This window comes from Parasteatoda tepidariorum, chromosome X1 (assembly GCF_043381705.1).
Source record: "Parasteatoda tepidariorum isolate YZ-2023 chromosome X1, CAS_Ptep_4.0, whole genome shotgun sequence".
NCBI lineage: Eukaryota > Metazoa > Arthropoda > Arachnida > Araneae > Theridiidae > Parasteatoda > Parasteatoda tepidariorum.
In genome coordinates, this window is record NC_092214.1 from 55654620 (window position 1) to 55676764 (window position 22145).

General features: G+C 29.0%; 1 protein-coding gene across 3 annotated transcripts in view; it reads right to left on the reverse strand.

The window, feature by feature from the left end:
- The window catches only part of LOC107436980 (N-acetylneuraminate (7)9-O-acetyltransferase), a 56379-nt gene extending 37015 nt beyond the window's left edge, over nt 1-19364 (reverse strand). For 2 of the 3 annotated variants that reach the window (XM_043042143.2, XM_016048829.4), the window contains exons 1-6: nt 19121-19363; nt 16990-17086; nt 15213-15402; nt 14619-14941; nt 11269-11374; nt 5445-5569 (exon numbers count right to left, since the gene is read on the reverse strand). In XM_043042143.2, coding sequence (XP_042898077.1) covers nt 5445-5569; nt 11269-11374; nt 14619-14941; nt 15213-15402; nt 16990-17086; nt 19121-19250 — 971 coding nt within the window. In that variant the 5' untranslated portion in view covers nt 19251-19363. Of the gene's footprint in view, nt 1-5444; nt 5570-11268; nt 11375-14618; nt 14942-15212; nt 15403-16989; nt 17087-19120 lie in introns of all 3 variants that reach the window. The other variant, XM_043042142.2, reaches the window with a different exon arrangement.
- Between the last annotated feature and the right edge of the window lie 2781 nt (nt 19365-22145).

Consider the following 22145-nt stretch of genomic DNA (forward strand, 5'->3'; position numbering starts at 1 on the left):
CCCCAATGATTAGGGGCCTCCTTAAAATGGATTTTCTGAAAATAAAATTAAAAAAATTAAGAAAAACATTTTTAAAAAAAGTCAATTTCAAATATATATGTTATGATTATAAAATGTTAGGAATATTTTTTAGTTCTAATATAAGAAAGTAAAGTAAAATTCAATTTATTATTATTTATTTTAATTTTAAATATGCTTTCTTGAATTAAAAGATATATAAATACTTTTATATTTGAATAAATAAAAAATATATGAGAAAAAAAAATTAATCTAAGGGCCCCCATAATTTGAATGGCCAAGGGCCCCGCGTACACTTAATCCGGCACTGACTAAGGTTGGCCCTTAGCTTATTGAAATATGAACAAAAAGTCTTTAAAGATGATCTATTTTATTTTGCACGCTACATATTATCAGCAAGTACATTCCCTTCAATATGTTACTTATAAACAATGTAATAAACTTTTATATAATTAATTTTTTTATCCACAACAATTAGGATTAAAAATTTTTTAAAAAATAAAATTTAGCATGACTAGGAAAATAAATAATAAAATTTTGTTAAATAAATTCTTGTTTTAGTAAATAATTGCAATTAAATTTAATGGAATTTATGTTTTATCAAGTATGATTGATTTTCTTTTTTTTCTGCCTCTTTAATGCTGTTTATTAGTCATATTCAGCATTTTTGTCAATAAATATTATAACCCTATCAGCCATCTCTTTTTCCTTTATTAAAATGCTGACCTCTTTTCCCATATTGGGTTTCAAACTAATATTTAAACTTAAATATTACTCTCAATATTGAAGTCTGAAAATTTCAAATTATGTAGTCAGATTAGATGTGATTTAAAACATAGATTTAAAGAAGATGACAGATATGAGCAATATCAGGATATCCTCTAGTTATTGCCTACAGTCTACTGTTGAAACTTCCACATTCTCCATTCATTTCCAAATTATCCTTTTTATTCTTGGCATCAGAGCATACTTTGGTATCTATGAAACAATGAATAAATACGACAACCGAAGCTGACGTCTTCAGGCGGTACCAGCTCCGGAACCCATAAATGCAAAACCTTTTCTATCAAGAGAGCACAACAAATGTCTAGATTGATCTATCTGCACCGCAAAGGTCTATCCTTTTTTTCTTCCTTCTGCGCAAATTAGGGGGTGCAGTTTTTTCGTTTATTTTAATTTAGCTGTTGTCTGGCAGTCAGTAGTGTAATTTGGTTATTGGATTTATGTTTCAAGTAAGTTTTTGTGCATGTTATTCTTATGTATTTGTCTTGATTTTATACATTTGTATTTTATATTTTGTATTGTAATCTCTTCCTGGACATTGGCAAAACCTTTGGGGTACAGAGGGAGCAATTTAGACATTTGTCGTGCTCTTTCAATAGAAAAGGTTTTTCATTTATGGCTTCCGGAGCTGGTATCCCCAGAAGACGTCAGCTTCAGTTGTCATATTTATTCATTTTTCATTGTTTCTTTTGTTTCAATTCCTTTCGGATTTTCAGCTGCTTAACGCGTTGTTCCACTGGAAGTATTGTTTTTAATTGCTTTAATTAGTATGAATTCTTTTCTTAATTTGGCATCTATGAAGTATATTTTATTCACATTTACTCTTTAATGATCTTAGTTCTGTTACTCTTTAATGATTCTGTAGTTTGAAAATTACAAAAATATCTTATCTGAATTATACTTTTCTTCTTCACAGACTTTTTGTTTTATTTTATTTTTCCTTACTTCTATCCATCAGCAAATTTTTTCCTGTTTTATCTTCACCTGTGTACCTTTCAGTCCCTTTGAGGCGCTTGTTTATGCATTCATAACATATGAATTAGATTTTAATTCTGAAGGAGTGCTCTTTGTGGAAGAAATTATTTGCTTTTTTTTCCTAAGAAAATTAGCAAGGACCATTTAAATGTACAATGTACATTGTTAATGGAGCTAGATAACTAAAAACTAAACCAGGTATGAAAGTGGATAAAAAAAAAAGCTGAACTTTAACAATGCAGTCACTGGGAGGAGCAGTGTTCTATTATGACACTGTGATATCAATGAGATATATAAAAGTATAACTTTTATAACTTTGCCGATTTTTATTTTATATAAAAGTGGCAGGAGCATTTAGGCAGTGAAATGTAAATATAATTTAAAAATTCTTTGACCACTACTATATTAAAGAAAATTAAGCAATTATAGGAAGTTACGGCTAAATATTCAGCATTTTAAGTTTAAACCAGTCAATAATTTTACACTAAAACAATCGCCAACTTTCGCCTCAATATACACACTGTATTTGCCTTTCAAAAGGATTACCATTGTTAAAATACATTTATCTTACTCATAGCTGCCATCTTGCTAAAAACAAAATAGGAATACGAAGCATAATAAGTTAATCAGGGGTAATTATGACACAAAGTGAAAATTAAAATATCAAAAATTTAAATATCACTATCAAAATATCCATATATTTACAAACCATACACATTTGATACTTAATATAATTTTTTGATCTAACAGTTTTAATTAAATTACTTACTAATGAAGAATATCACATCTTTATAGTAACTGATTCAAAAAAAAAAAAGCTTCTTCCAAGAATCGCGATATTGGATTTTAAAATTGCGTGAATATGAATCATGATGCAAAATTTTTAAATCACGCGAATAAGAATCGTAATGAGTAGTTTTTAAATCGGGTATTAATACGAAAAATCGATGTTTGATAATACAACCCCATGATTATGAATTGTAATATTGGATTTTAAAAGTGCGTGAATAGGTCTTGAGATGCGTAGAATTTTGCGATGTTTACGGAAAAATCAGATGCTCTGCTCCTCATTCTTAGACCCGCCCTTGGTTGAAAGAAAATTGGGATTAGGCATGAAAAGGAGCTAGAATATTAAAAAACTAGAACATTTTGACCTAAAATCATATTTTCGGAACAAATAAGATTTCATACTAAAAGTTGGCAGCTATCTACAATGCACAACTTGAAAAATACACAAGAAAAGAAAGAAAAACCTGAACGACCAAAATCAAGGAGCGGAACAGAGAGAACTATAATGAACGTATGTGCAAATTCAATATGCATCGCTCTAAGGAGGAAAACCAAGGATCAAATATTGGCTGTCGAGAAGAAACCGCTTAAAACTCAGAGAACTCTACAACTAAGAACCTCATCTTTTTCGCTACAGCGGAAGTCGTGAATGTCAAGACAACAGCGCACCTGCCGAAGCTCCACCCATTTTCTCCCAACAATCATTCTTTCTCAGGAGGCTACTGTAAGGGGAAAAATTTTTTTACACGTACGGTTATCGTCCAGGCGGCTTGGGATATGGCAATCGTGGGGAAGGGTGTTTCTCTAATAATTGGACTCCCCAAAAATTCCAGTTTTTTGAACATGGTCAGTTTTAAAAATTAGGAGAAAAAAGCGGATTTCAGTTTTTTTAGAGGAAGTCATTCATCCCTGCCACACAAAAAATATTCAGTCTGTCATTGATGACAAAAATTGCTATCATTTGAGCCTCCCATAACTGAAACCTAATAACAACGATTGCTTTGTGGATTGACGCAACTAGCATTATTCTATCTTTTATTAAACCCCTTAACAATCTTATTATTTTCAAAAAAAGGGTCACGAAAGTGCTATTTTTTATTCAAGGAAATTATATTAAGAAAAAGATATACATTATATGCATTAATTTTTAGAACTTTTTTTAGCTTGAAACTTAAAAAATGTAATTTTTTAGGTGAAGTCAACATTCATTTTTATGTTATTGAGAATGAATGTTGGTCTTCCAATAAGCAAGGAAAATTAAAAAATACGCGTTTTAAACATTAAATCAGAAATGCATAAAACTTACGATAAACTTATGATAAATTTAAAAGCAGGAGATGCAAGTTTAAAATGAACTATCTGCAGTTACTTTAAAAAATAGTCTGATACAGACAATTAGTGTGTAAAATAAGAAATTAAAAAATTCCGGGCACAAGAGATGGATATATTTATATCTTCATTGATGTATTACTTTTAAAGGCTCTAGCCCAGAAATGTCATGGGTACGAGAAATAGGAGACGAAAGCACACCCGTGATTTTGACAAGAGCGAGAGGGAAGGGTTTAACATTTCGAAAGGGGGATGGAAGAAAAAAAATCAAGTATTATTTGTTTGAATACCTTTCTCAAAAAAGTAAAAGCTACCTTTCGCATAGATTTTCTGTACTGTTGAATCATTCATTATATATTTTTTTCCTTCATTATTTAGTAGTTCAAATGATATTAAAATGCTCAAACATTGTTCAAATACTCCTTATAATGCCACTTTAAATGAAGTTTTACTCTGATGGCTTTGATCTTGAAATAAGCATAAAAACTTCATCAGAATATGACATTATTTACAGGCAATTAAAACATTTTGATTTCCTTTAAGAAGCAATCAAGTTACAGGGTTTAAACAAAATTAATATGTATTTACTAATAGTTTTTATTTAACACTAAAGAAGCATTCAACTGATAAAATTATTTTTAACTAGCACATTAAATTCTTGTGAGAAGAAATAAATAATTTATTTATTTTTATAATTACTTTTTAATATGATTCCAACTTATTTGTAGAAATAAATTTTCTCGCTCTTCCAGGGAAAAAAAAGAAAGAAAGAAAATACAGGCCACATTTTGGCTATATTTCAGGTGATACCCATAATTTTCTATTGAATAGCAACAAAATCTAGTTTTTGATGGTAAAAAAAATGTGTAAAATATGTTTTATAAGAAATAAAATTAAATTAAACAAGGCTTTAAAGTGCAGATTATATGATTAGACTAGTCTAAAAACCATAAAAAGAAACGTTATTTTGCACTGCAAATTTTAAAAACTTACAAAGAAATATAATTTATTAATTAAGACACAGCAGCTATATAGTTAATACATATTTCAATTTTGAAAAAGATAACATAGAACAAACATTAACTAAAACTAAATTTTTAAAAAACATTATTACGAGCCGGCTGAATATTACAGCTGAACAGCCAATTTGGTCAGATTAAAGAAAAAATTTGAAACAATAAATAGTTAAAGAGTATTTTGAATAATTTCTATTCTGAATTTAATAAATCTAAGAAAATTTAACCATTTTGTATTAAAATTCTTACCTGAAATAATTGTAATATACATGAGATCTATTTTTTTTTAAATTTCACTAGTTACTCATTACCACTGTGAATTTAAAGATTGCTTACTTTTCAGGTTTTGGCTAAAAAAAAATGGACGATATTACTATCAAGGCTACAAAGTTGAACATTAGTAGTTGTAAACCCAAAAAATTGGGTCGGCTGTTCAGTGTGTGACGGTTATAAAATGAAATTTAAAAAAACTCATAAGAGGGGAAAGAGTGTAAAAAGTGATTTACTAACATAAATTAAAATATGTATAATTACCTAACACCAAGAAAAGAAAAAGTAATAAGTTGTAGCACAGTGATGGGCTCAGGACTACTACAACAAGTACCATCATTGTAATTCATGTGATCATTACAATACATATTAAGAAGTATTTGAATTGCCTGAAAAATTTTAAAGTATCAATGATTTACACATCAGTACCATCATTTGCACAAGATAAAAAAAAGTGAAAAAAAGAAAGGACATCCTGTGCCAATTTAGCAATTTGGTAATTAGTTATACTTTTTACTTTAAATCCACTCAAATAAACAAAAACAATTTAATGCACAAAATTTCAATCAAAATGAGCAAAATAGGTAATTTATCTAAAACAAACATACATTATTTTTTATATTTGATTTAAAGGAAATGATACTTTTAAAAAATGAGAAGGTCAATACTAGAAATCTAATAAATTTCTTTTGAATGTAAAAAAAATGTTCAAGAAAAATTAACATACTTTTACACATATCTCCTTAAAAAAATACTACTTAATTTTTTATTTATTTTTTGTAACTACTTGAAAAATTGTGCTTCCTTTACTTTTCAAAATTAATACACTAAAAATTCAAAATAAGTAATATTTCCCAGAGTTCAGTTGAAAACAACAAATTGTCACAAGATAGCCTAAGTTTACAAAAACATGCGATTCTTTTAGACTGAAAATACGAATAGCTGTGAGATACAACGTTATGCCTGGCTCTTTTTAGGGTAAGTATGAAATATGAAAATTCTTAAATAATTTAAATAGGCATTGCCTATAATGATAAAATTTATCAATAAATCAAAGTTTTATCAAATTGATCAGCGAGTCACTATCAGCGATACATCACAAAGTACATATTTTATAATGTNCGACGTTATCGTTTATACGACGTTTTTCAGGGGTCCCTTCGGCGTCGTATAAACGATGCTCCACTGTACATATTTTATAATGTTTTTTTCTTCTTCGTGAAATAGTGTATTCCGGTGATTATACTCCTAATTTTAAAGGTATTTAAGAGAGGAGTTTGCCCCCAGGTTATTCAGACACAACTGCATGACTGCATGCCACTAAATATTTCAGAGTTTAATGAACTCAGTTATATTCCTTTTAACTTCATTTTTAAAAATTAGCTTAAAACAACACAAATTTATTAAATTTTACTACACAACTTAAGTTTATTTCATAAGGATATTGACGAAAATATGAAGTATCTGTCAGTTACCAGGCCATCAGTCAGTAATCAATTTGTTGCAATTACTGTCATTCGTTATTCCAGAAATATTTAGGAACAAAAATGCGACATACTGATAACATATATGTTGTTCAGTGAGATCTAATGTAACTTTATTTAAAATTTATCTGAATTTCAAAAAAAAATTCTAATTGAATAAAACTACAACTTTTCATACAGGTTGCATTAATAGTAAGTTATCAAGTTTTTAACTATTTTTAAATTATCCTTATTATCCTATTATTTTCAAGTATTTTGGAAACTTAATTATACCAGTGGATTGAGCTAAAAAAGATAATATACTGTGGGATAAAATCAGTTTAAAAGATGTATATTTTTGGTAGTACAAAACATTTAATATTTTGTTTCACGAATGTCAGTCAGTTACTCACAGAATTCATTATAGTTACGCAAGTTAAAAAAAAACAACTATGTCTTTTATGTAAATAGAAAAAATAGTCAGTAAATTTTTTTCTCAAGTTTGGAAAACCAAAGGAGGAAAAAAATCACAATAATTGCAAAAGTGACAAAAATGCAGAAGAGGAATTACATACAATAACAAACTGACTTTCTGAGTTAAAGGGAGTTTAACCATTTAATGGCAACTACTAAAACATTAGCATGCAAATTAGGAAATAAAATACATAAATAATAAGACAATAAAGCTTACTAGAGAAAAAGAGAGCTGAACATATTAAGTATTAAGGTTAGAATTTCCGCAATTGCTGCTCTCAGTTTTATTTATCTCTGTATTCTTTCATTGTTCATTCTTTCTTCATTCATTTTATTGTTTAATTTTTAATTTTATCTTTTGCATTTGATTTGACTTTTTCAATTTTTCTATTTTCTCAGATAAATCATATCCTTTAATCACTCCCTTTTCGTATTTTATTTTATTGTTCAACTTTTTTTTTTCAAATATAACTTTTAGGAGTTTATTTACTATTTTTGTCATTCCCGTTTCATTGTCATTTGATATGCTTCATTATCACTTGGTATCTTAAAGATGTTGAAACAAACTATCAATAAAAAAGTCATTAAAGAATATATCAGACAATAATTAAGAAATAAAATCCTTTCATTTAATAGATAGAAAAAAAGTTAGGATTGAATTTTATTGTGTTTGAATTTAGCCTATTTAAAAATTCCTTAAAAAAAATTCATTACCATACAACTTGTCAAACATTTAAATAAAATAAAAAAAAGAAATTACTAAAAATAAACATTCTAATGCCCATTAAGTGGGTGCATTTCCAGAAACAAAGGGGTGGTGAGGATGGGGTGTCAAATGATAAAAAGAGGCAGTGGAATGATGGTAACTGTTTTGGTAGACACTTTATTTCATTTAGTCGCCAAGTGACGTCTGCCAATCTTGCTCGTTAAGAGTGAGATATGTATAATAAAGAAGAAATGTCAATTGAAGGTGTTTTAGGATTTGTTCCAGTAACAGGCACTACAGGAGAAGGATTAACAGAATGCTTTTTGGATGAATTTTCAACTTAAAATATGAGGGGAAGGGTTATGAAAATGACTCAAATATTAAAGGAAAGCATGTTGGAGTGCCTCAGGTATTTTAAACCTCTCATTAAATCCTGTCGCAAATGATGCTGCTTTGTCCTGTCCAATAGCTGTTGATATGATTCAGATAGTACAAAGACTTTTAATCAGTATTAGTTTGTCAGTGGAAAGTCTTTACTAAAAATGCAAAAATACAAACGCTAAAACCACTTAGCAGCACTGGTTAGGATAGTAGAATAGAAGCAAGCATTGATATCTTTTCAATAAAACATTGAAGAAGTGTACGATGCTTTTGGTAGCAGTGTTGCATCAGGCGTAGCAAAAAACCCGCCTAACTTTAAAGTTATATCTTGTATTATGACTTGTTTCAATATTGACTCAGCCTATTTCTGTAGCAAGTTTCTCAAAACCGAGATCAATAAAAATTTGCTTGAGATCAACAATATCTCAATAGCGTTTAAATAGCTTAGCTACCATGGCTATAGAAAACTTTAAACGAATTGGACACAGATGCTATTCTTAAAGAATTTTCAAAAATAAAACACAGGAAAATTACTCTAAGATGAATGGAATAAAGAAAGTCTATTATTTATATTAAATATATTGCTGTGAATTCACATAATCAAGTAAGAAACTTTTGAAGGAAATATCTGTACACATCTGAATAATCCAATGTGTATACATTGATTCATTCATGTTTTGCATTTTGGCATATTAAAATTAAATAATTTAAAAATATAAAAAGGGTAAAATTTATAATTGTATACAAAAATAATTTTTTTTCATCGGAGAAAACATGGCATAAATGATAAATCAACAAAAATTTTATTATAATATAGGTGTCCAATATTTTGATTGTTCTTCTGAAATTACTAATGGGTAGGATATTCTTTTTTGGCTCAATAGAATTTAAAATAGAAGCACATTATATAAGAAATTTGCATCACATTTTTATGAAAAAAAATCAGGGTGCCCAGTGAGAAGACATTTTCAAATTCCCTGCAAATCCAAGATTTTTATCTATCGTGCTGATAATATTTAATATTGAATTTTATTAAATAAATACTTAAAATATATAATTAATCAGAGTAAAATCAAAAAATAATATTGATGGACAGTTTAATATTATAAAATAAACACTGTGCATTTGAAAAAAAGGCAGGTTTCATTCTATATCTAAAAAAATAAAGCATTCTATTTCCCTAAAAAAGAACATTAGTCACAAAAAGAAGCATTGCATTTCACATAAATTTGCAGTGCTTTTAGGAAACCCAAAATATACGAAGTCCATAATTGTATTATTAAAAAAACCCATTTTTTTCAAAGGGCAACTTAAAAATAATTCTGCAAATAAATTAGCACATTCAATAAACTGGTTTTTAAATTAGCACGATTCTCGTATTTTGAAAATGTTGCTTGTCATAATAACATATTTAAAAAATCCAGATTTTAAAAATAATGATAAAATGGCTGAAAAAACAATAAGTAACTGTTACAACTGCCGAAAAGGACATTGGAATTTTATGTGGATTTGAGATTGAATCTTCGCGACTCAAGTCTGTAAGAAAGTGGTTATAAATTCAAAATTCGCTAACCATTATATGGTATTAAAACTATCGGAATAGAAAAAACTCACACTGAAATAAACTAAAAAAAAAGAGACAATACGTCTGCTGAAAAAACGATAACTAAATGACGTATATTAACAATAAAATTGCTGCGAACTGAGAGAGAGTCAAAAGGTGACTCATTAAGTTCAAAAGGCACGCATGTTAAAATAGCATTGTATATAGAAGATCAGACTTTAAAAAAAAAAACACGTGGAAAGAGCTGGGGAAAAAATTATAAATAACAGCTGAAAAACAGTGCATTCATCGACATGAAGTTTCTATGGAATCGAACACATCAAAAAGCGGTAACTCAAATTTGAAATTCTTACATTGTAATGACATCGTTTTAAAAATATATGAATTTGAATAACCAAAAAATTGGTAAATAAGTTGTGAAGGAACAATCATCAAATGATGTGAAATTACGAAGGAATTGCCACTAATCAAACATGCCAAGTAAACTCAAAAACTCAAATTCGCATGTCGTAATATTCATAGAAATCAAAATATCATAATTTGAAAAACTATGTGAAAAAAGGAGAAATAATTGCCGAAAATCTATCATATAACAAAGTGAAATTACGGTGAAATTGCTTGAATCGAATGACTCAAATTGCAAATCTTATTAGCATTGTATAAAAATATCGGAATTTGAAAAACCATGTGAAGAGGGCTGAAAATTATAAACAATTTTCAAAAAACTATCATCAAAAGATGAGAAATTACAATGGAATCAACACAAATCAAACGCCTCAAAAAAAGTGATAGTCCAAATTTGAAATTCACACACCATTATCATGCATTAAATATATCATTTTGCAAGTCATATTTGGAAAACAACAGAAAAAAATGATGAATTACTGCTGAATAAACAATTCGAAACTTCAGGACTATTTAAAAATTTCCAGAATCAATAAATTCCCTGATAATTCCAGGTTTTTTCTACTTTCCCTGCTGTGAGGCACCCTGAAAATTAATAAATACTGTAGATTTAAAATCAATAAAAGTTATTTTACTTTGTATATATTTATTAATATTATCCTTAATGGAAAGGGCACCAAAAATATTTTTACTTACATTTCAAAATCAGCTTGTACTGACCCTGTGGCAAAGTATGCATGAATGTTACTTTACTTGGAATTTGATACTTATATAAGGTTATTTCTCAAACATTTCTTTAAGTCACTTTTTTATTGTCTCAACTATGATCTTTCTCTAATGCATCAAAGGGAATGCTTTGGAGAAGAAAATTGCTTACCAGAAAATTAGTTAAAATAAAGTATTTTTAAGCATCTCTAACTCAAAACAGAAACTTTCCATAATGTTAGCAGTAATTTATGCAAGGTTTTGGTTTTTCTTTGATGTATGGACACCTTGTAGTCAAAAGTTAAGGGAAAACATGTACCAAACAGATAAGTGCAGAACATATAAACTGAACTTAATTTTTTAAAGTATCATTTGTTCATATTTGCTTACATAGTTTAGAGCATTCTTGCCCATATGCAAACCATCAACCTGGTCTTGATAAAGGACTTGACTCACTAAACGTGAAGAGCTCCAAATTAAAACTTTACTGCCATGCCTAAAAAATATTAAAAATTATTAGATAATAGAACAATAAAGTTCAAATTAAAACACTGGACTGAACTGATATGATTAATAAGTAAGTTATGTTTCATATATATAACAAATGTAAAAAAGAATTTGTCTGAAATCGAAAGCAAAAGCTGTCATCAGGGTGCAATGTTTTAAAAAGGAAATTTCTGTGTATTATACATGTGTACATAGAAGGGCCCCTCTAGTAATAAATCAAGTCATTTTATAAATAGCAATATAACTTTACAATATTTCCTGAACATCATTAAACTATATTACCTTCCAATTTCTTCATCAGTTACACAGCATTTACAATACAGTTTTTTCAGCATGTTTTAACTTACGAATTTCACTTTAAACTAATTTCTACTTAGATTTATAACCTTTTCTACTTATATTTCAACCTTGAAATGTTATTATTTTTTTACTTTTGGTATGACCAGACTTTCTATATCAGGGTTCAAATGATTTTCAATTTTTGATTTAAACAGAAATTTTACTTATGATTTGAACTGATTTTCTAGTCATGATTACAACTGTTATCGATTATAAGGAGTTCGGAAAACTCACATATTTGAAGGATCACTTTCTGACACACTCGATTTTTGATGATTCCCTATAAACCCACTAGGTTTTACTTTCACATTTTTGCCAGTTATTGCCACGGATTTTCATGGTTTTTAAAATTTTTATTTTTCAATGCCACATTGCTTTATACCGGAAGAATCACTGTTTGATGGACTCTATTTTTGATCGTTTGAATGTTCAACAGTTTTGTCAATTACATTTTCAAAAGTTATTGCATGGGATTTCTACATAGTTTATAAAATTTTGATTTCTGTTTTGAAAAATTTTTACAATCTGCAAATTTGGTATTGCACTTTTGAATAATCACTTAATGATGCCTTCTAGTGGTAACTATTTCATTTAAAATCCACAATTTTTCAAGATACAACAGTTTTGTGCTACCCTGAAACCAAGTGTGTCATTCTTTTGGCAGTAGTAATCTTTTTACACAAAACAAAAGAAAATTTTTTATTTTTTTCATGCTGTAGTGAGATATTGTAATTGCATAACTCCAGATTTCATTTCCTGATATCAAATTCTTTGTATCATTTTATAGGAGAAATCAGATAAGTATCAAGCAAAAGTTGGAAGTCGGGTAAAAATCATATTAAAGCAGAAATTAGTGGAAAAGAGGGGGATAATCATCTCTGTCTTTTAAATATTTTTTTCAATTCTCTTAAATTTAACACTTCTGCTTAATTTATAAGTTAAATAATTAAAAAATATGGATTAAAACATAGTGGCAGAAAAAAAAACGTAAAACAATGATTGCAACATACTTTTTAAAACTTTGTAATTTTTTTTAAAATATATGTATTAGTTGTCGATTAATACATACTTTGATAACAAGTCTCATTATGAAACTCTGCCAAGAAAATCAGAATTTTATAGATTTCAAGTAATAAAAGCTTGCCTATCAAAATAGTTTGCTAGAGGTTTAAAAATAATACTTCAAAATATTTAAAAAAAAAAAAAAACTATGTATATTAAAAGAAAAGGAATATGAATATCTTCAATACAAAAATAAACTATGTATCAATATTCTTCCTTCATTTAACTAACATATACATTCATCATTGTCATATCTAAACAAAACTTCATTGAAGATCATTGTTTCTTTATAGCATCAAAGCAGCTGTTTTAACTCATTTAATTTGTTCTCTTTATTCAATTTTTTTTAATTAAAGTAATTAATAACAATTAACAACAGTCTAGCTCTGCTTCTACGTCAAAAAAATCTAAAATTCACATATTTTACAAACGTTAGATGCAATTTTTTTCAATTCTTTAAAGATATACAATAAGTAAATGAATTTAATTTCAAAATAAAATAAAATTATTTTAAGATGTTCAAAAGATTAAATTTTATATGAAGCATAATAAATTCATCTTTCACTAAATTTTTACACTACCACAAAAGACAAAACAATTTTTTTAATTTCTTCATTTTTGAGGCAAAGTATGTTAAACCCTAATTAGGACAGACACTGTTCATTAAAAAAAGTAGAATTTTCACAGGCTTCATTTTTATAACATATTTTATAACATCTTTTTTAACAACATTTTTATAACACAAAGAGTTGCTCTGTGTGTTTTTGAATGGTATAAGGGGAGCTATCTTTTAAAACTATGTCAATTGTTGTTAAGTTTAAGATTTATATTTGTTTTTAAGAAGTTAATATTTCCATAAAAAAGAAAATGAATCAAAATTATCTTCATTCTTAACTCTAAAAGCCCTATTGTGTATATATCTGTATAAAAAAAATGAGTTTGATTGGCAAATAATTTTTCAGACACTATCAGTCTCAGAAGAAAAGAACTTAAGTATAGTTCAGGACATAATGCCAAAATCAAGAAACATATATTACATTTAAGATATTTCTAATTCCAATTTTTGTTAAGTTGAAAAAATGCTAAGAATCACTCAGATAGAATCTTGTTATCGTCAGACTGTCAATGAAACAGTTTTTTAAATTCTGATGTGCTTAGTTCTATGCTATAATTGTCTTCTTTTTGCATACAAATTTGATGCTAAATTGCTCTAAAGTTGAAAATTTTGCTTAACTAATACTATTAGAGTTTTGGAGCAGTTTGGTAAAATTTTGAAAGAAAAAACGGTATTTCGGAGCAGGCAATAAATCAGTCTTTTAGTGATCTCACAAGTTCAGCTTTTATTGTGTCTCATCAGCTTCACCTGACACGGCGAATCTTAATTATCACACTGAACCAGTTGATCACTTTTGAGTTTTGAACCAGTTGATCACTTTATCACACTTTTGAGAACCAGTTTTAGCCCTGGCTTATAGTTAATACATCTTCTCCATACACATCAAATAAATTTTTTCTTGCTTAAACAGCATTTTTACCTTATTGACAGTAAGAAAAATACATGCTGAAAATGCAGCTTTTCACTATCTATAGTTGAAAAGGAACCAACCAAAAATTACAGCGTAGCAATGAACTAACTTTTTCACAAGAAAGTTTTGCTATATCAGCTGTCAAATTACATGATGATTAGGAGGCTTAAATGTAAAGTTGGCTGTGAAAAAATATAATTAAGTCCTAGTTGGTAAAAAATCAAAACTATTTTCCAAACAACCCAGTAAAAAATTGGTAGGAAAATAGAAATTTAACTTAAGAATTAAAAGAAACTTTAAACTTACAATACATCCATAGCAGCTTTATTGTACATGTCAATTTGTTCATTTGTGATCATCTTTTTAGAAGGATCGAGCTTTTCTGTTTGTACAGGATCTTGTAAAACCCAAAGAATTTTTGTAGCAGGTGTTAAACTATTAAGGATTGGAACTAAATATGTTAAATTTCTTTCATAACCATAAAACATATCTATACTAGCATTACTTAATTTAATAGCCCACAGACCACTTCCTGTAACAATCAAAGAGGGTCGAGTACTGAAATCCTCTTGCCAAGGCTTATAAATATCGTACATTGTTTCATTTACCATGGGGCTCCAGATAAATTCCTAAAATTAAAGAAGCATAAGAAAAATATTGTAAATGAAAAAATAAAAGAAACTGAAAAGTTTTCTTTTAAGTGATAAACATTTTTAATAGATTGACTAGTTATAATTTAAATAATACAGTAGCTAATGTTTCATTACATTGTATATATATTCATATATTAAAATAATCTTGACTGCAAAAAAATATAGAAGCTGAAACTATGCATTAATATAAATACAATTAACTGAAAATTTTAATAATATAAAACAATAAATGTAAATAAAAACTTACAACATTAACTTTTAATTCTTCATCACTAAACTGTAAGTCATGATGCACATATTTATTTTCAACCACATACTTTGGATCAATCAGTGACACGAAACTATAAAATAGTTGACGAACTCTAGAATCTCCAATAAATACAATATATGTTTTTCCACCCCAGTAAGCTATGTATTGTAAACACATGCGGGAATCCCTAAAGTAGAAAGAAGAAATCTCATAGAATAAAAAGACATTCGCCTGTCAATAAAATCAAGCAATGAGTTTTAAATATGATGCAAGTTATAAAGATATATGTATAATAGTTGGATAAAATGTCATTCATTAGAGGCGATCAATTATTTGTAATAGTACTTAGATTCAGATCTTACAAATCCAATTTCTAAATCGTGTGAATACGATTCCCCATGTGTAACTTTTAAATCAGGTAATTACAAAAATCGATGTTTGATACTAAAATCACGTGAATATGAAGTGCAATATTAGAAGATTCCAGCGTAGTTTCAAATATTAAAAGTCGTGAAAATCTTACAAACCAAAATAAATGAAATTGGCAGAAGAATTACATGTATGAAAATGTCCAATTAATGTGATTTAGCCAAAGTTTCAAAATGTAAATTTTATATTTCAATACTTTGCCAAAATTTAATTGGAGTACAATTCTTAATTAGCAGAAGTTCATGAATCAAGAGTCTTAAGATACACAGAATTCCACGAAATTCACAGAAAAATCACACACCCTACTCCTAGCTTTTAGACCTAGAAGGATGATACGAAAACCCTGCAATATAATCACCCCTGTTAAATGTATAATTCCAGGTATCCAAAATTTTTTAAATAATACATTAATGGTTAATAGTTTATAAGTTTCATATTTTATTAAAAATAAATATATCAGGATATTAAAAACAGCATAGAAATTGGTAGTTATAAATGCCAAAAAACACTTGAAACATCACTTGGATTTATAATAAAATTGGCAAAAATAATGCGAGTGAAAAAGTTATTATTCAAATTCTAAACTCGCACATCGTAATATGATATAAAAAATATTTTGGGTTTTTGAAATCATATAGAATTTCGTAGCAATAACAGCTGAAAAAGTGATCGAGACATAAGTTAAACAATAAGTCAAGATTTATAATAAAATCTGTGCAAATTCAGAGCATCAAAAAGTTATAAAAAATTTGCAATTTAAAATTTTTCATTTTTCAAAAAAACAAAACAAATTATGTTCAGAAGCTCTCGCAGGACGCACATCAATAGTCGGGAGCCACAGGTAGTGCACCCCTAAGTTACTGCTTCTTGAAGGGGGTGCTTTCTCCTCCTCCCCAAAGGTATAAATTTTGGACAGGAAAAATTATGAATTACAGCTGAAAGATCAATCTGAAACTTCAAGACCACTTGGAAGAAATATGAGAGAAAACTTGTTGTGTCATTCTTAGTGAAGCGCTGCTCACGGAAGCATCGATAGCTTGTTGCCTTAAAACTTTTCCCTACTTTACTAAAAAATTTTAGAAAGTCCCTGATATTTCCAGAATCAATAAATTCCCTAATAATTTCAAGAATTTCCCTGTTGCTGGACACCCTGAAAGAATATTAATCAGTAAGTGAAAAAAACTGCAGCCATGGCTCATTAGAAAAAATTTAAGCTTATGCACTTACATTGATAAAAAGAAAACATATTTTGAAACTTCCACAGAAATGGAAATTTTAATAAAATTTTTTGAAATCAGGTAATAAAAATATTATTTAGATCAATAAGTAATAAAAAAAACATTACCCAGAGGAATAGGAGTGCATCATACATCCATATGGTTGCCAAACACTGAACCCTTGGAAACGGCCATCACTAAGCAGCCATTTACAGGAATCTATCCCTAGCAAGAAAAATAAATTCTTTGAATAATAAAAATAAAGGCATTTTTAAACATACAAGAAGAAGAAAAAAAATTTCTAGAGCATAGAATTAAGAAAATCAATGTGTTGGAAAAAATACAGTGCATCCTACACACATAAAAGCAACCCTGATTTCATGCTGTAAGTTCAAAGCAAATCACTGAAAATGAAACATGCATAGCATAAATATTAACAAGTCTTCAGATTCGATTAAGCCCCCAAACCCATAAATTCATTTGAATCTTGAACAACAATCAAAACTAAAGAAGCCCCATTCTAGAGATAATATAGAAGCATAGATATAGAAGCATAGATATAGATAATATCGACGTAATACACTAGCAGAAATTTTTACATTTTGAGGGCACTTTTTAAAAATTAACAGGAATTTTCATATAATTTAAAAAATCAACTATCATGATATAGCAACCCCATGGGTTGAAAATAAGACACTATTAAAATTTAAGTGATTTAAAAATTTAACTTTGTGATTTGTTTTGACATGGAAAAAAGATTACATATTGCAATTTGCATTCACACAATTGCATTTTTAGAATCCAATACAGTGATTCATGTTTGCATGATTTTAATATCAAACATCAATGTACATGATTTGTATTCACACATTTTTAAATTCAATATCACGATTCATATTCACTCTTCACACATTTTTGAAATTCAATATTGCAATTTGCATTCTGGATATTTGAAAATCAAACATCATAATTTATGTTCATGTGATTTTAAAATCAAACATCACTATTTGTATGAATTCGATTTCAAATATCAAACATTGCAATTTGTATTCACGGGATGTTAAAATCAAACATTGAGATTCCTATTTGTGCAATTTTAAAATCAATCATCGCGATTTGTATTGATGCAATTTTTAACTAGAACACCTCAATTCATATTCATGCAATTTCAGATGCATCATTTGAAGGCCTTTACAATTCAGATTAAAAACAATTATAAATAAATTATTTAAATTAACTCTTTTGGGTAAATCTATGGTGTAGGGTATAAAAAAATTAGAATAAACTTCTTTGAAAAATTATCCCATAAAATATAAGTTAAGTTTAAAATTATAAAATTTTTAAAGCAAATATTTGGTACATCATGATCTATCACAAAATAGTTTCATAAAAACTTAAAATAAGTTCAAATTAAATGGATTAAATTGTTGGTGTTGGACGTAAATCACACAAAAGCAAAAAATTATTATTCATTTATAAATTTTCTAAACTCTGCAAATTTATTTGTAATTTAAATGTAAACTTGAATGAATTTAGAAGCTGACATTGGAAATAAAAATTCTTGGCAGTTCTTAATTTTTTAAACAAGAGGTATAAATAATATGTAATGGTGAAAGCATGCCTAGTGGTGTTGACATAGGTAAAGAGTTCTGCTACGCGCTACTTTAAGCCCATTTCGATCGCCAATTATGCATTTTCTGTTTGATGTAAATCTTCAACGTAAAAAAAAATTAACAGATTTATATCAACAAAATTTTGCATGTATACATATAAATTTCAGTTCTTTAATGTATAGATAAAGGAGAAAACTTGATTAGTTCTCAGTACATTAAACTGAGTAAATTATATTGCTGCTTTTCTTCGATGCAAGTATTTGATCAGTTCAAATTAAAATCAGAGCTTAAATACATGCCTTATCTTTCTCAGAATTTTTTTTTTATTTGCATATCAGGAAGATTTCCTTATAGTGATCTGCGCTGGGGAGTTTTATCTTAACTACGGCAAGGCCAACCTCTTGGCGACCTTTCTAAAAGGGTCGAGTTGCCGCATATAAAACAACGTAGTCCATCTCGGTTACCAACTGCGTGATAATCTAAGGACCACTTTCAAAAACAGACTACCCGGCTACATGTTATACCCTTCGAGTTGGTCTCATTCTGTGATGTTTATTTTGGTTTTATGTGTGCTCGAAAATCGCAAGAACCTGGCGACTACTATAAATACAAAAATTTACCTAGGAATACAAAAAAAATTTTTTACCTGATGTCAAATGAAGTATACCATGATAAGCTATGAAACCAGTGACAATAAATAAAGCCAAAAACTTCGCATTTCTAGAATTTATATGCTTAGCGATTTCACGAGGATCGTGCACGTTCAACCACGTCATTTCATTCTCGTTTTCTGCTACATCCCGTAGACAATCCTCCCTTTATTTGTCAATAACACCGTAATACCATCACGATGTTATGTTGCCATCTTTAATTATTTCTTTATTTGTTTAAGAAATAAGGCTTCCTGCTGCCTATTTTTGCACTTTCTGAAACTCATCAGGCATAAGAAACATTAAACTTTAACAGATTTATGAATTGGTTTTACTAAAGCAGGATGATGCTTTCGCCACTAGAGAGCGCTGCAAGCTGTATGCCGCTTATACTTCCGGGTTACTGTTTCCGGTGTATTTTAAAGCCATTTGGATCACAACGTGTTCATTGTGTTTTAAGATTCTTGCAAACGTGGTATTTTAATACTTATTACTAAACTTAATCTTGCCCTTCGAACAATATGCTAACACTAAAGTAAGAGGGTGCACAGCTTGCAACACGAACAAACAGTAATAAACAAATGGAAAGAGTCCAAATCAAGACTGTCAAAAAAGCGAGTTATTCAAAATCTAGCAACCATGCCACCTTTTCAACAATATATTTCTAAATAACTAAAACAAATTTTCACTTCAAACTCACCAGATTTACATAATAACATTAATATCTTATGAAATACTGCAAATTTGAGCTCAGAAATCATCTAATTTATTTCTTTTATTGAACACAAAATTATCCGTTTGAAAATATCGCCTCGCAGAATAACATGTAGCAAGCAGCTGCAAACTTTCTAACCGGAACTAGAGCAGGCATACAGCTCGAGATTGTTATCGTTTACATTTCTACTGAAAACACCATCCATAAAAATTATTTTTGACACGCGTTTTCTAAAATTGAAGACCGATCACTCTGTATACCACACACTCGCGAGTGCAAATTCAGAGATGTAATTGAGAAACTGATTTTTGAAATATGCACTGATGGAAAGAAAATCCCAGCACACACTAAATATTGATATTTCGGGAATTCGTTTGTCTGAGTATCAAATTTAATTGATTAAAAATTCAAGATCACAGGCTAATGCAATTAAGAGAAAAGCCATTTCAAAAATGAAATACATTAGTCACCAGTGTAACCATCTGATTTTTGAATACAAGCTTGCAAACGGGCATGCATTATGTCATGCATATGCCGTATGTCATTTTGTGGGATGGAGTTCTATGCCTACTGCACTTGGTCATTCAGTACGGGGATAGCTGGTGCTGGTTGTGGATGTCGCTGAAGTCGTCCCATGATGTCTCATACGTGCTAAATTGGTAAAAGATATGCTGATTTTGAAGGCCAAGGCAATATGTCGACATTCTGTAGAGCATGTTGGATTAGAACAGCAGTGTGATGGCGAGCATTATCCTGTTGGATAATACCCAGTTGAATGCTGCTCATAAATGACATCAAAACAAATTCAATCACCAGGTTGACGTACCAATTTTCTGTCAGTTGCATTGAATTATCACGATAGTACTCCTGCTGTCATAGCAAATTGCTCCTCAAACCATAAATCCAGGTGTAGGTCCAGCGTGTCTAGGTCGGAGACAGGTCGGTATTAGGCACTCACCTGGTCTCCTTCTAACCAATATACGGCTATCACTGGCGCCAAGGCAGAGCCGACTTTCATCAGAAAACGCCACTCTGTTATCCATTGACATCTAACTAGACACAACTCATGCCGTAAACTACAGTGGTTTGGAGTGAGTAGAAAGCAAGATACTGCCCTTACGGAAATTTAAGGTATATTTAAGGTAGATTTGAGGTATTTTTGAGGTATCAAGATTGATTTGAGGTACATTTGAGGTATATTTTAGGTTGCTGAGAAAACAGCAATAAAAATTATACCTCGTAAAGGTTGTAATTAAGGTGTACGAGGTTGTTTTATATATACTTCAGCTTATTTTCAGATTGTTTAAAATCAACTTCAAATCAACCAGGCTGATGAGGGGATTTTCAAAGTATACCAGGTTGATTTTCTGACACTTGTAAGAGAAGAGGTATTTTTAAGGTATGAAATTTTTTACCTTATTTCAACTGAAGAGAGTGAGGTATTTATTGAGGTATATGAAGTCATTTTATTTATACCTAAGCTTATTTTGAGGGTGTTTTAAATTCACTTCAAATCAACCAGACTGATAAGGTGATTTTTAAGGTATACGAGGTTGTTTTTCTTACACTTGTAACAAAAGAGGTATTTTATGAGGTATAAAAAAACAACCTTATTTCAACTAACGAGAGTGAAGTATTTATTGAGGTGTATGAAGTCATTTTATTTATACCTAAGCTTGTTTTAAGGTTGTTTAAAGTACACTTCATATTAACTAGCTCAATTCCCAGAGTTCCATGCGAGCAGGCAAATGCCGTGTGTGCTGACAATCGAAAGTCTATTCGAAATTCTGTAGGTGGGCTTGACATTTATTAATTTAGTTTTATCACTTTTAATCAAATAAGCTTCTATTTTCAAACTTAAATTTTATTATTTTTGTTTTAAATACACGTCCTGACCTTAAATAATTTAAGTTGGAGGATATTCTTAGAGGCTATCGTTGTAGGCTTAACAATAAGAGAGAACAATCGAAATATTTCTCGTCATTGTTTAGGGTAACGTTACTGGTGAATCGTTACAGCAGGTTATGCACAGTATATTTTATTGTTTGTAATTTATTCAAATAGAACTATTCTTTTTATTTTGCTTAAATGTATATGTTTTAACGTAGCAGTATGCAAGCTGATTAATTGAGTAAAATGTTCATAATTTCTCTTGTAAATAAATCATTGAAAATTGAAAGATTTTTAAAATAGCAATTTTGCTTTGAAATTCTACTATAGCTGTATGCTTATCGTTTGGATATTTGTTGCAAAGTTTATATTATTGTTTATATATATACAAAGTTTATATATATATATATATATAT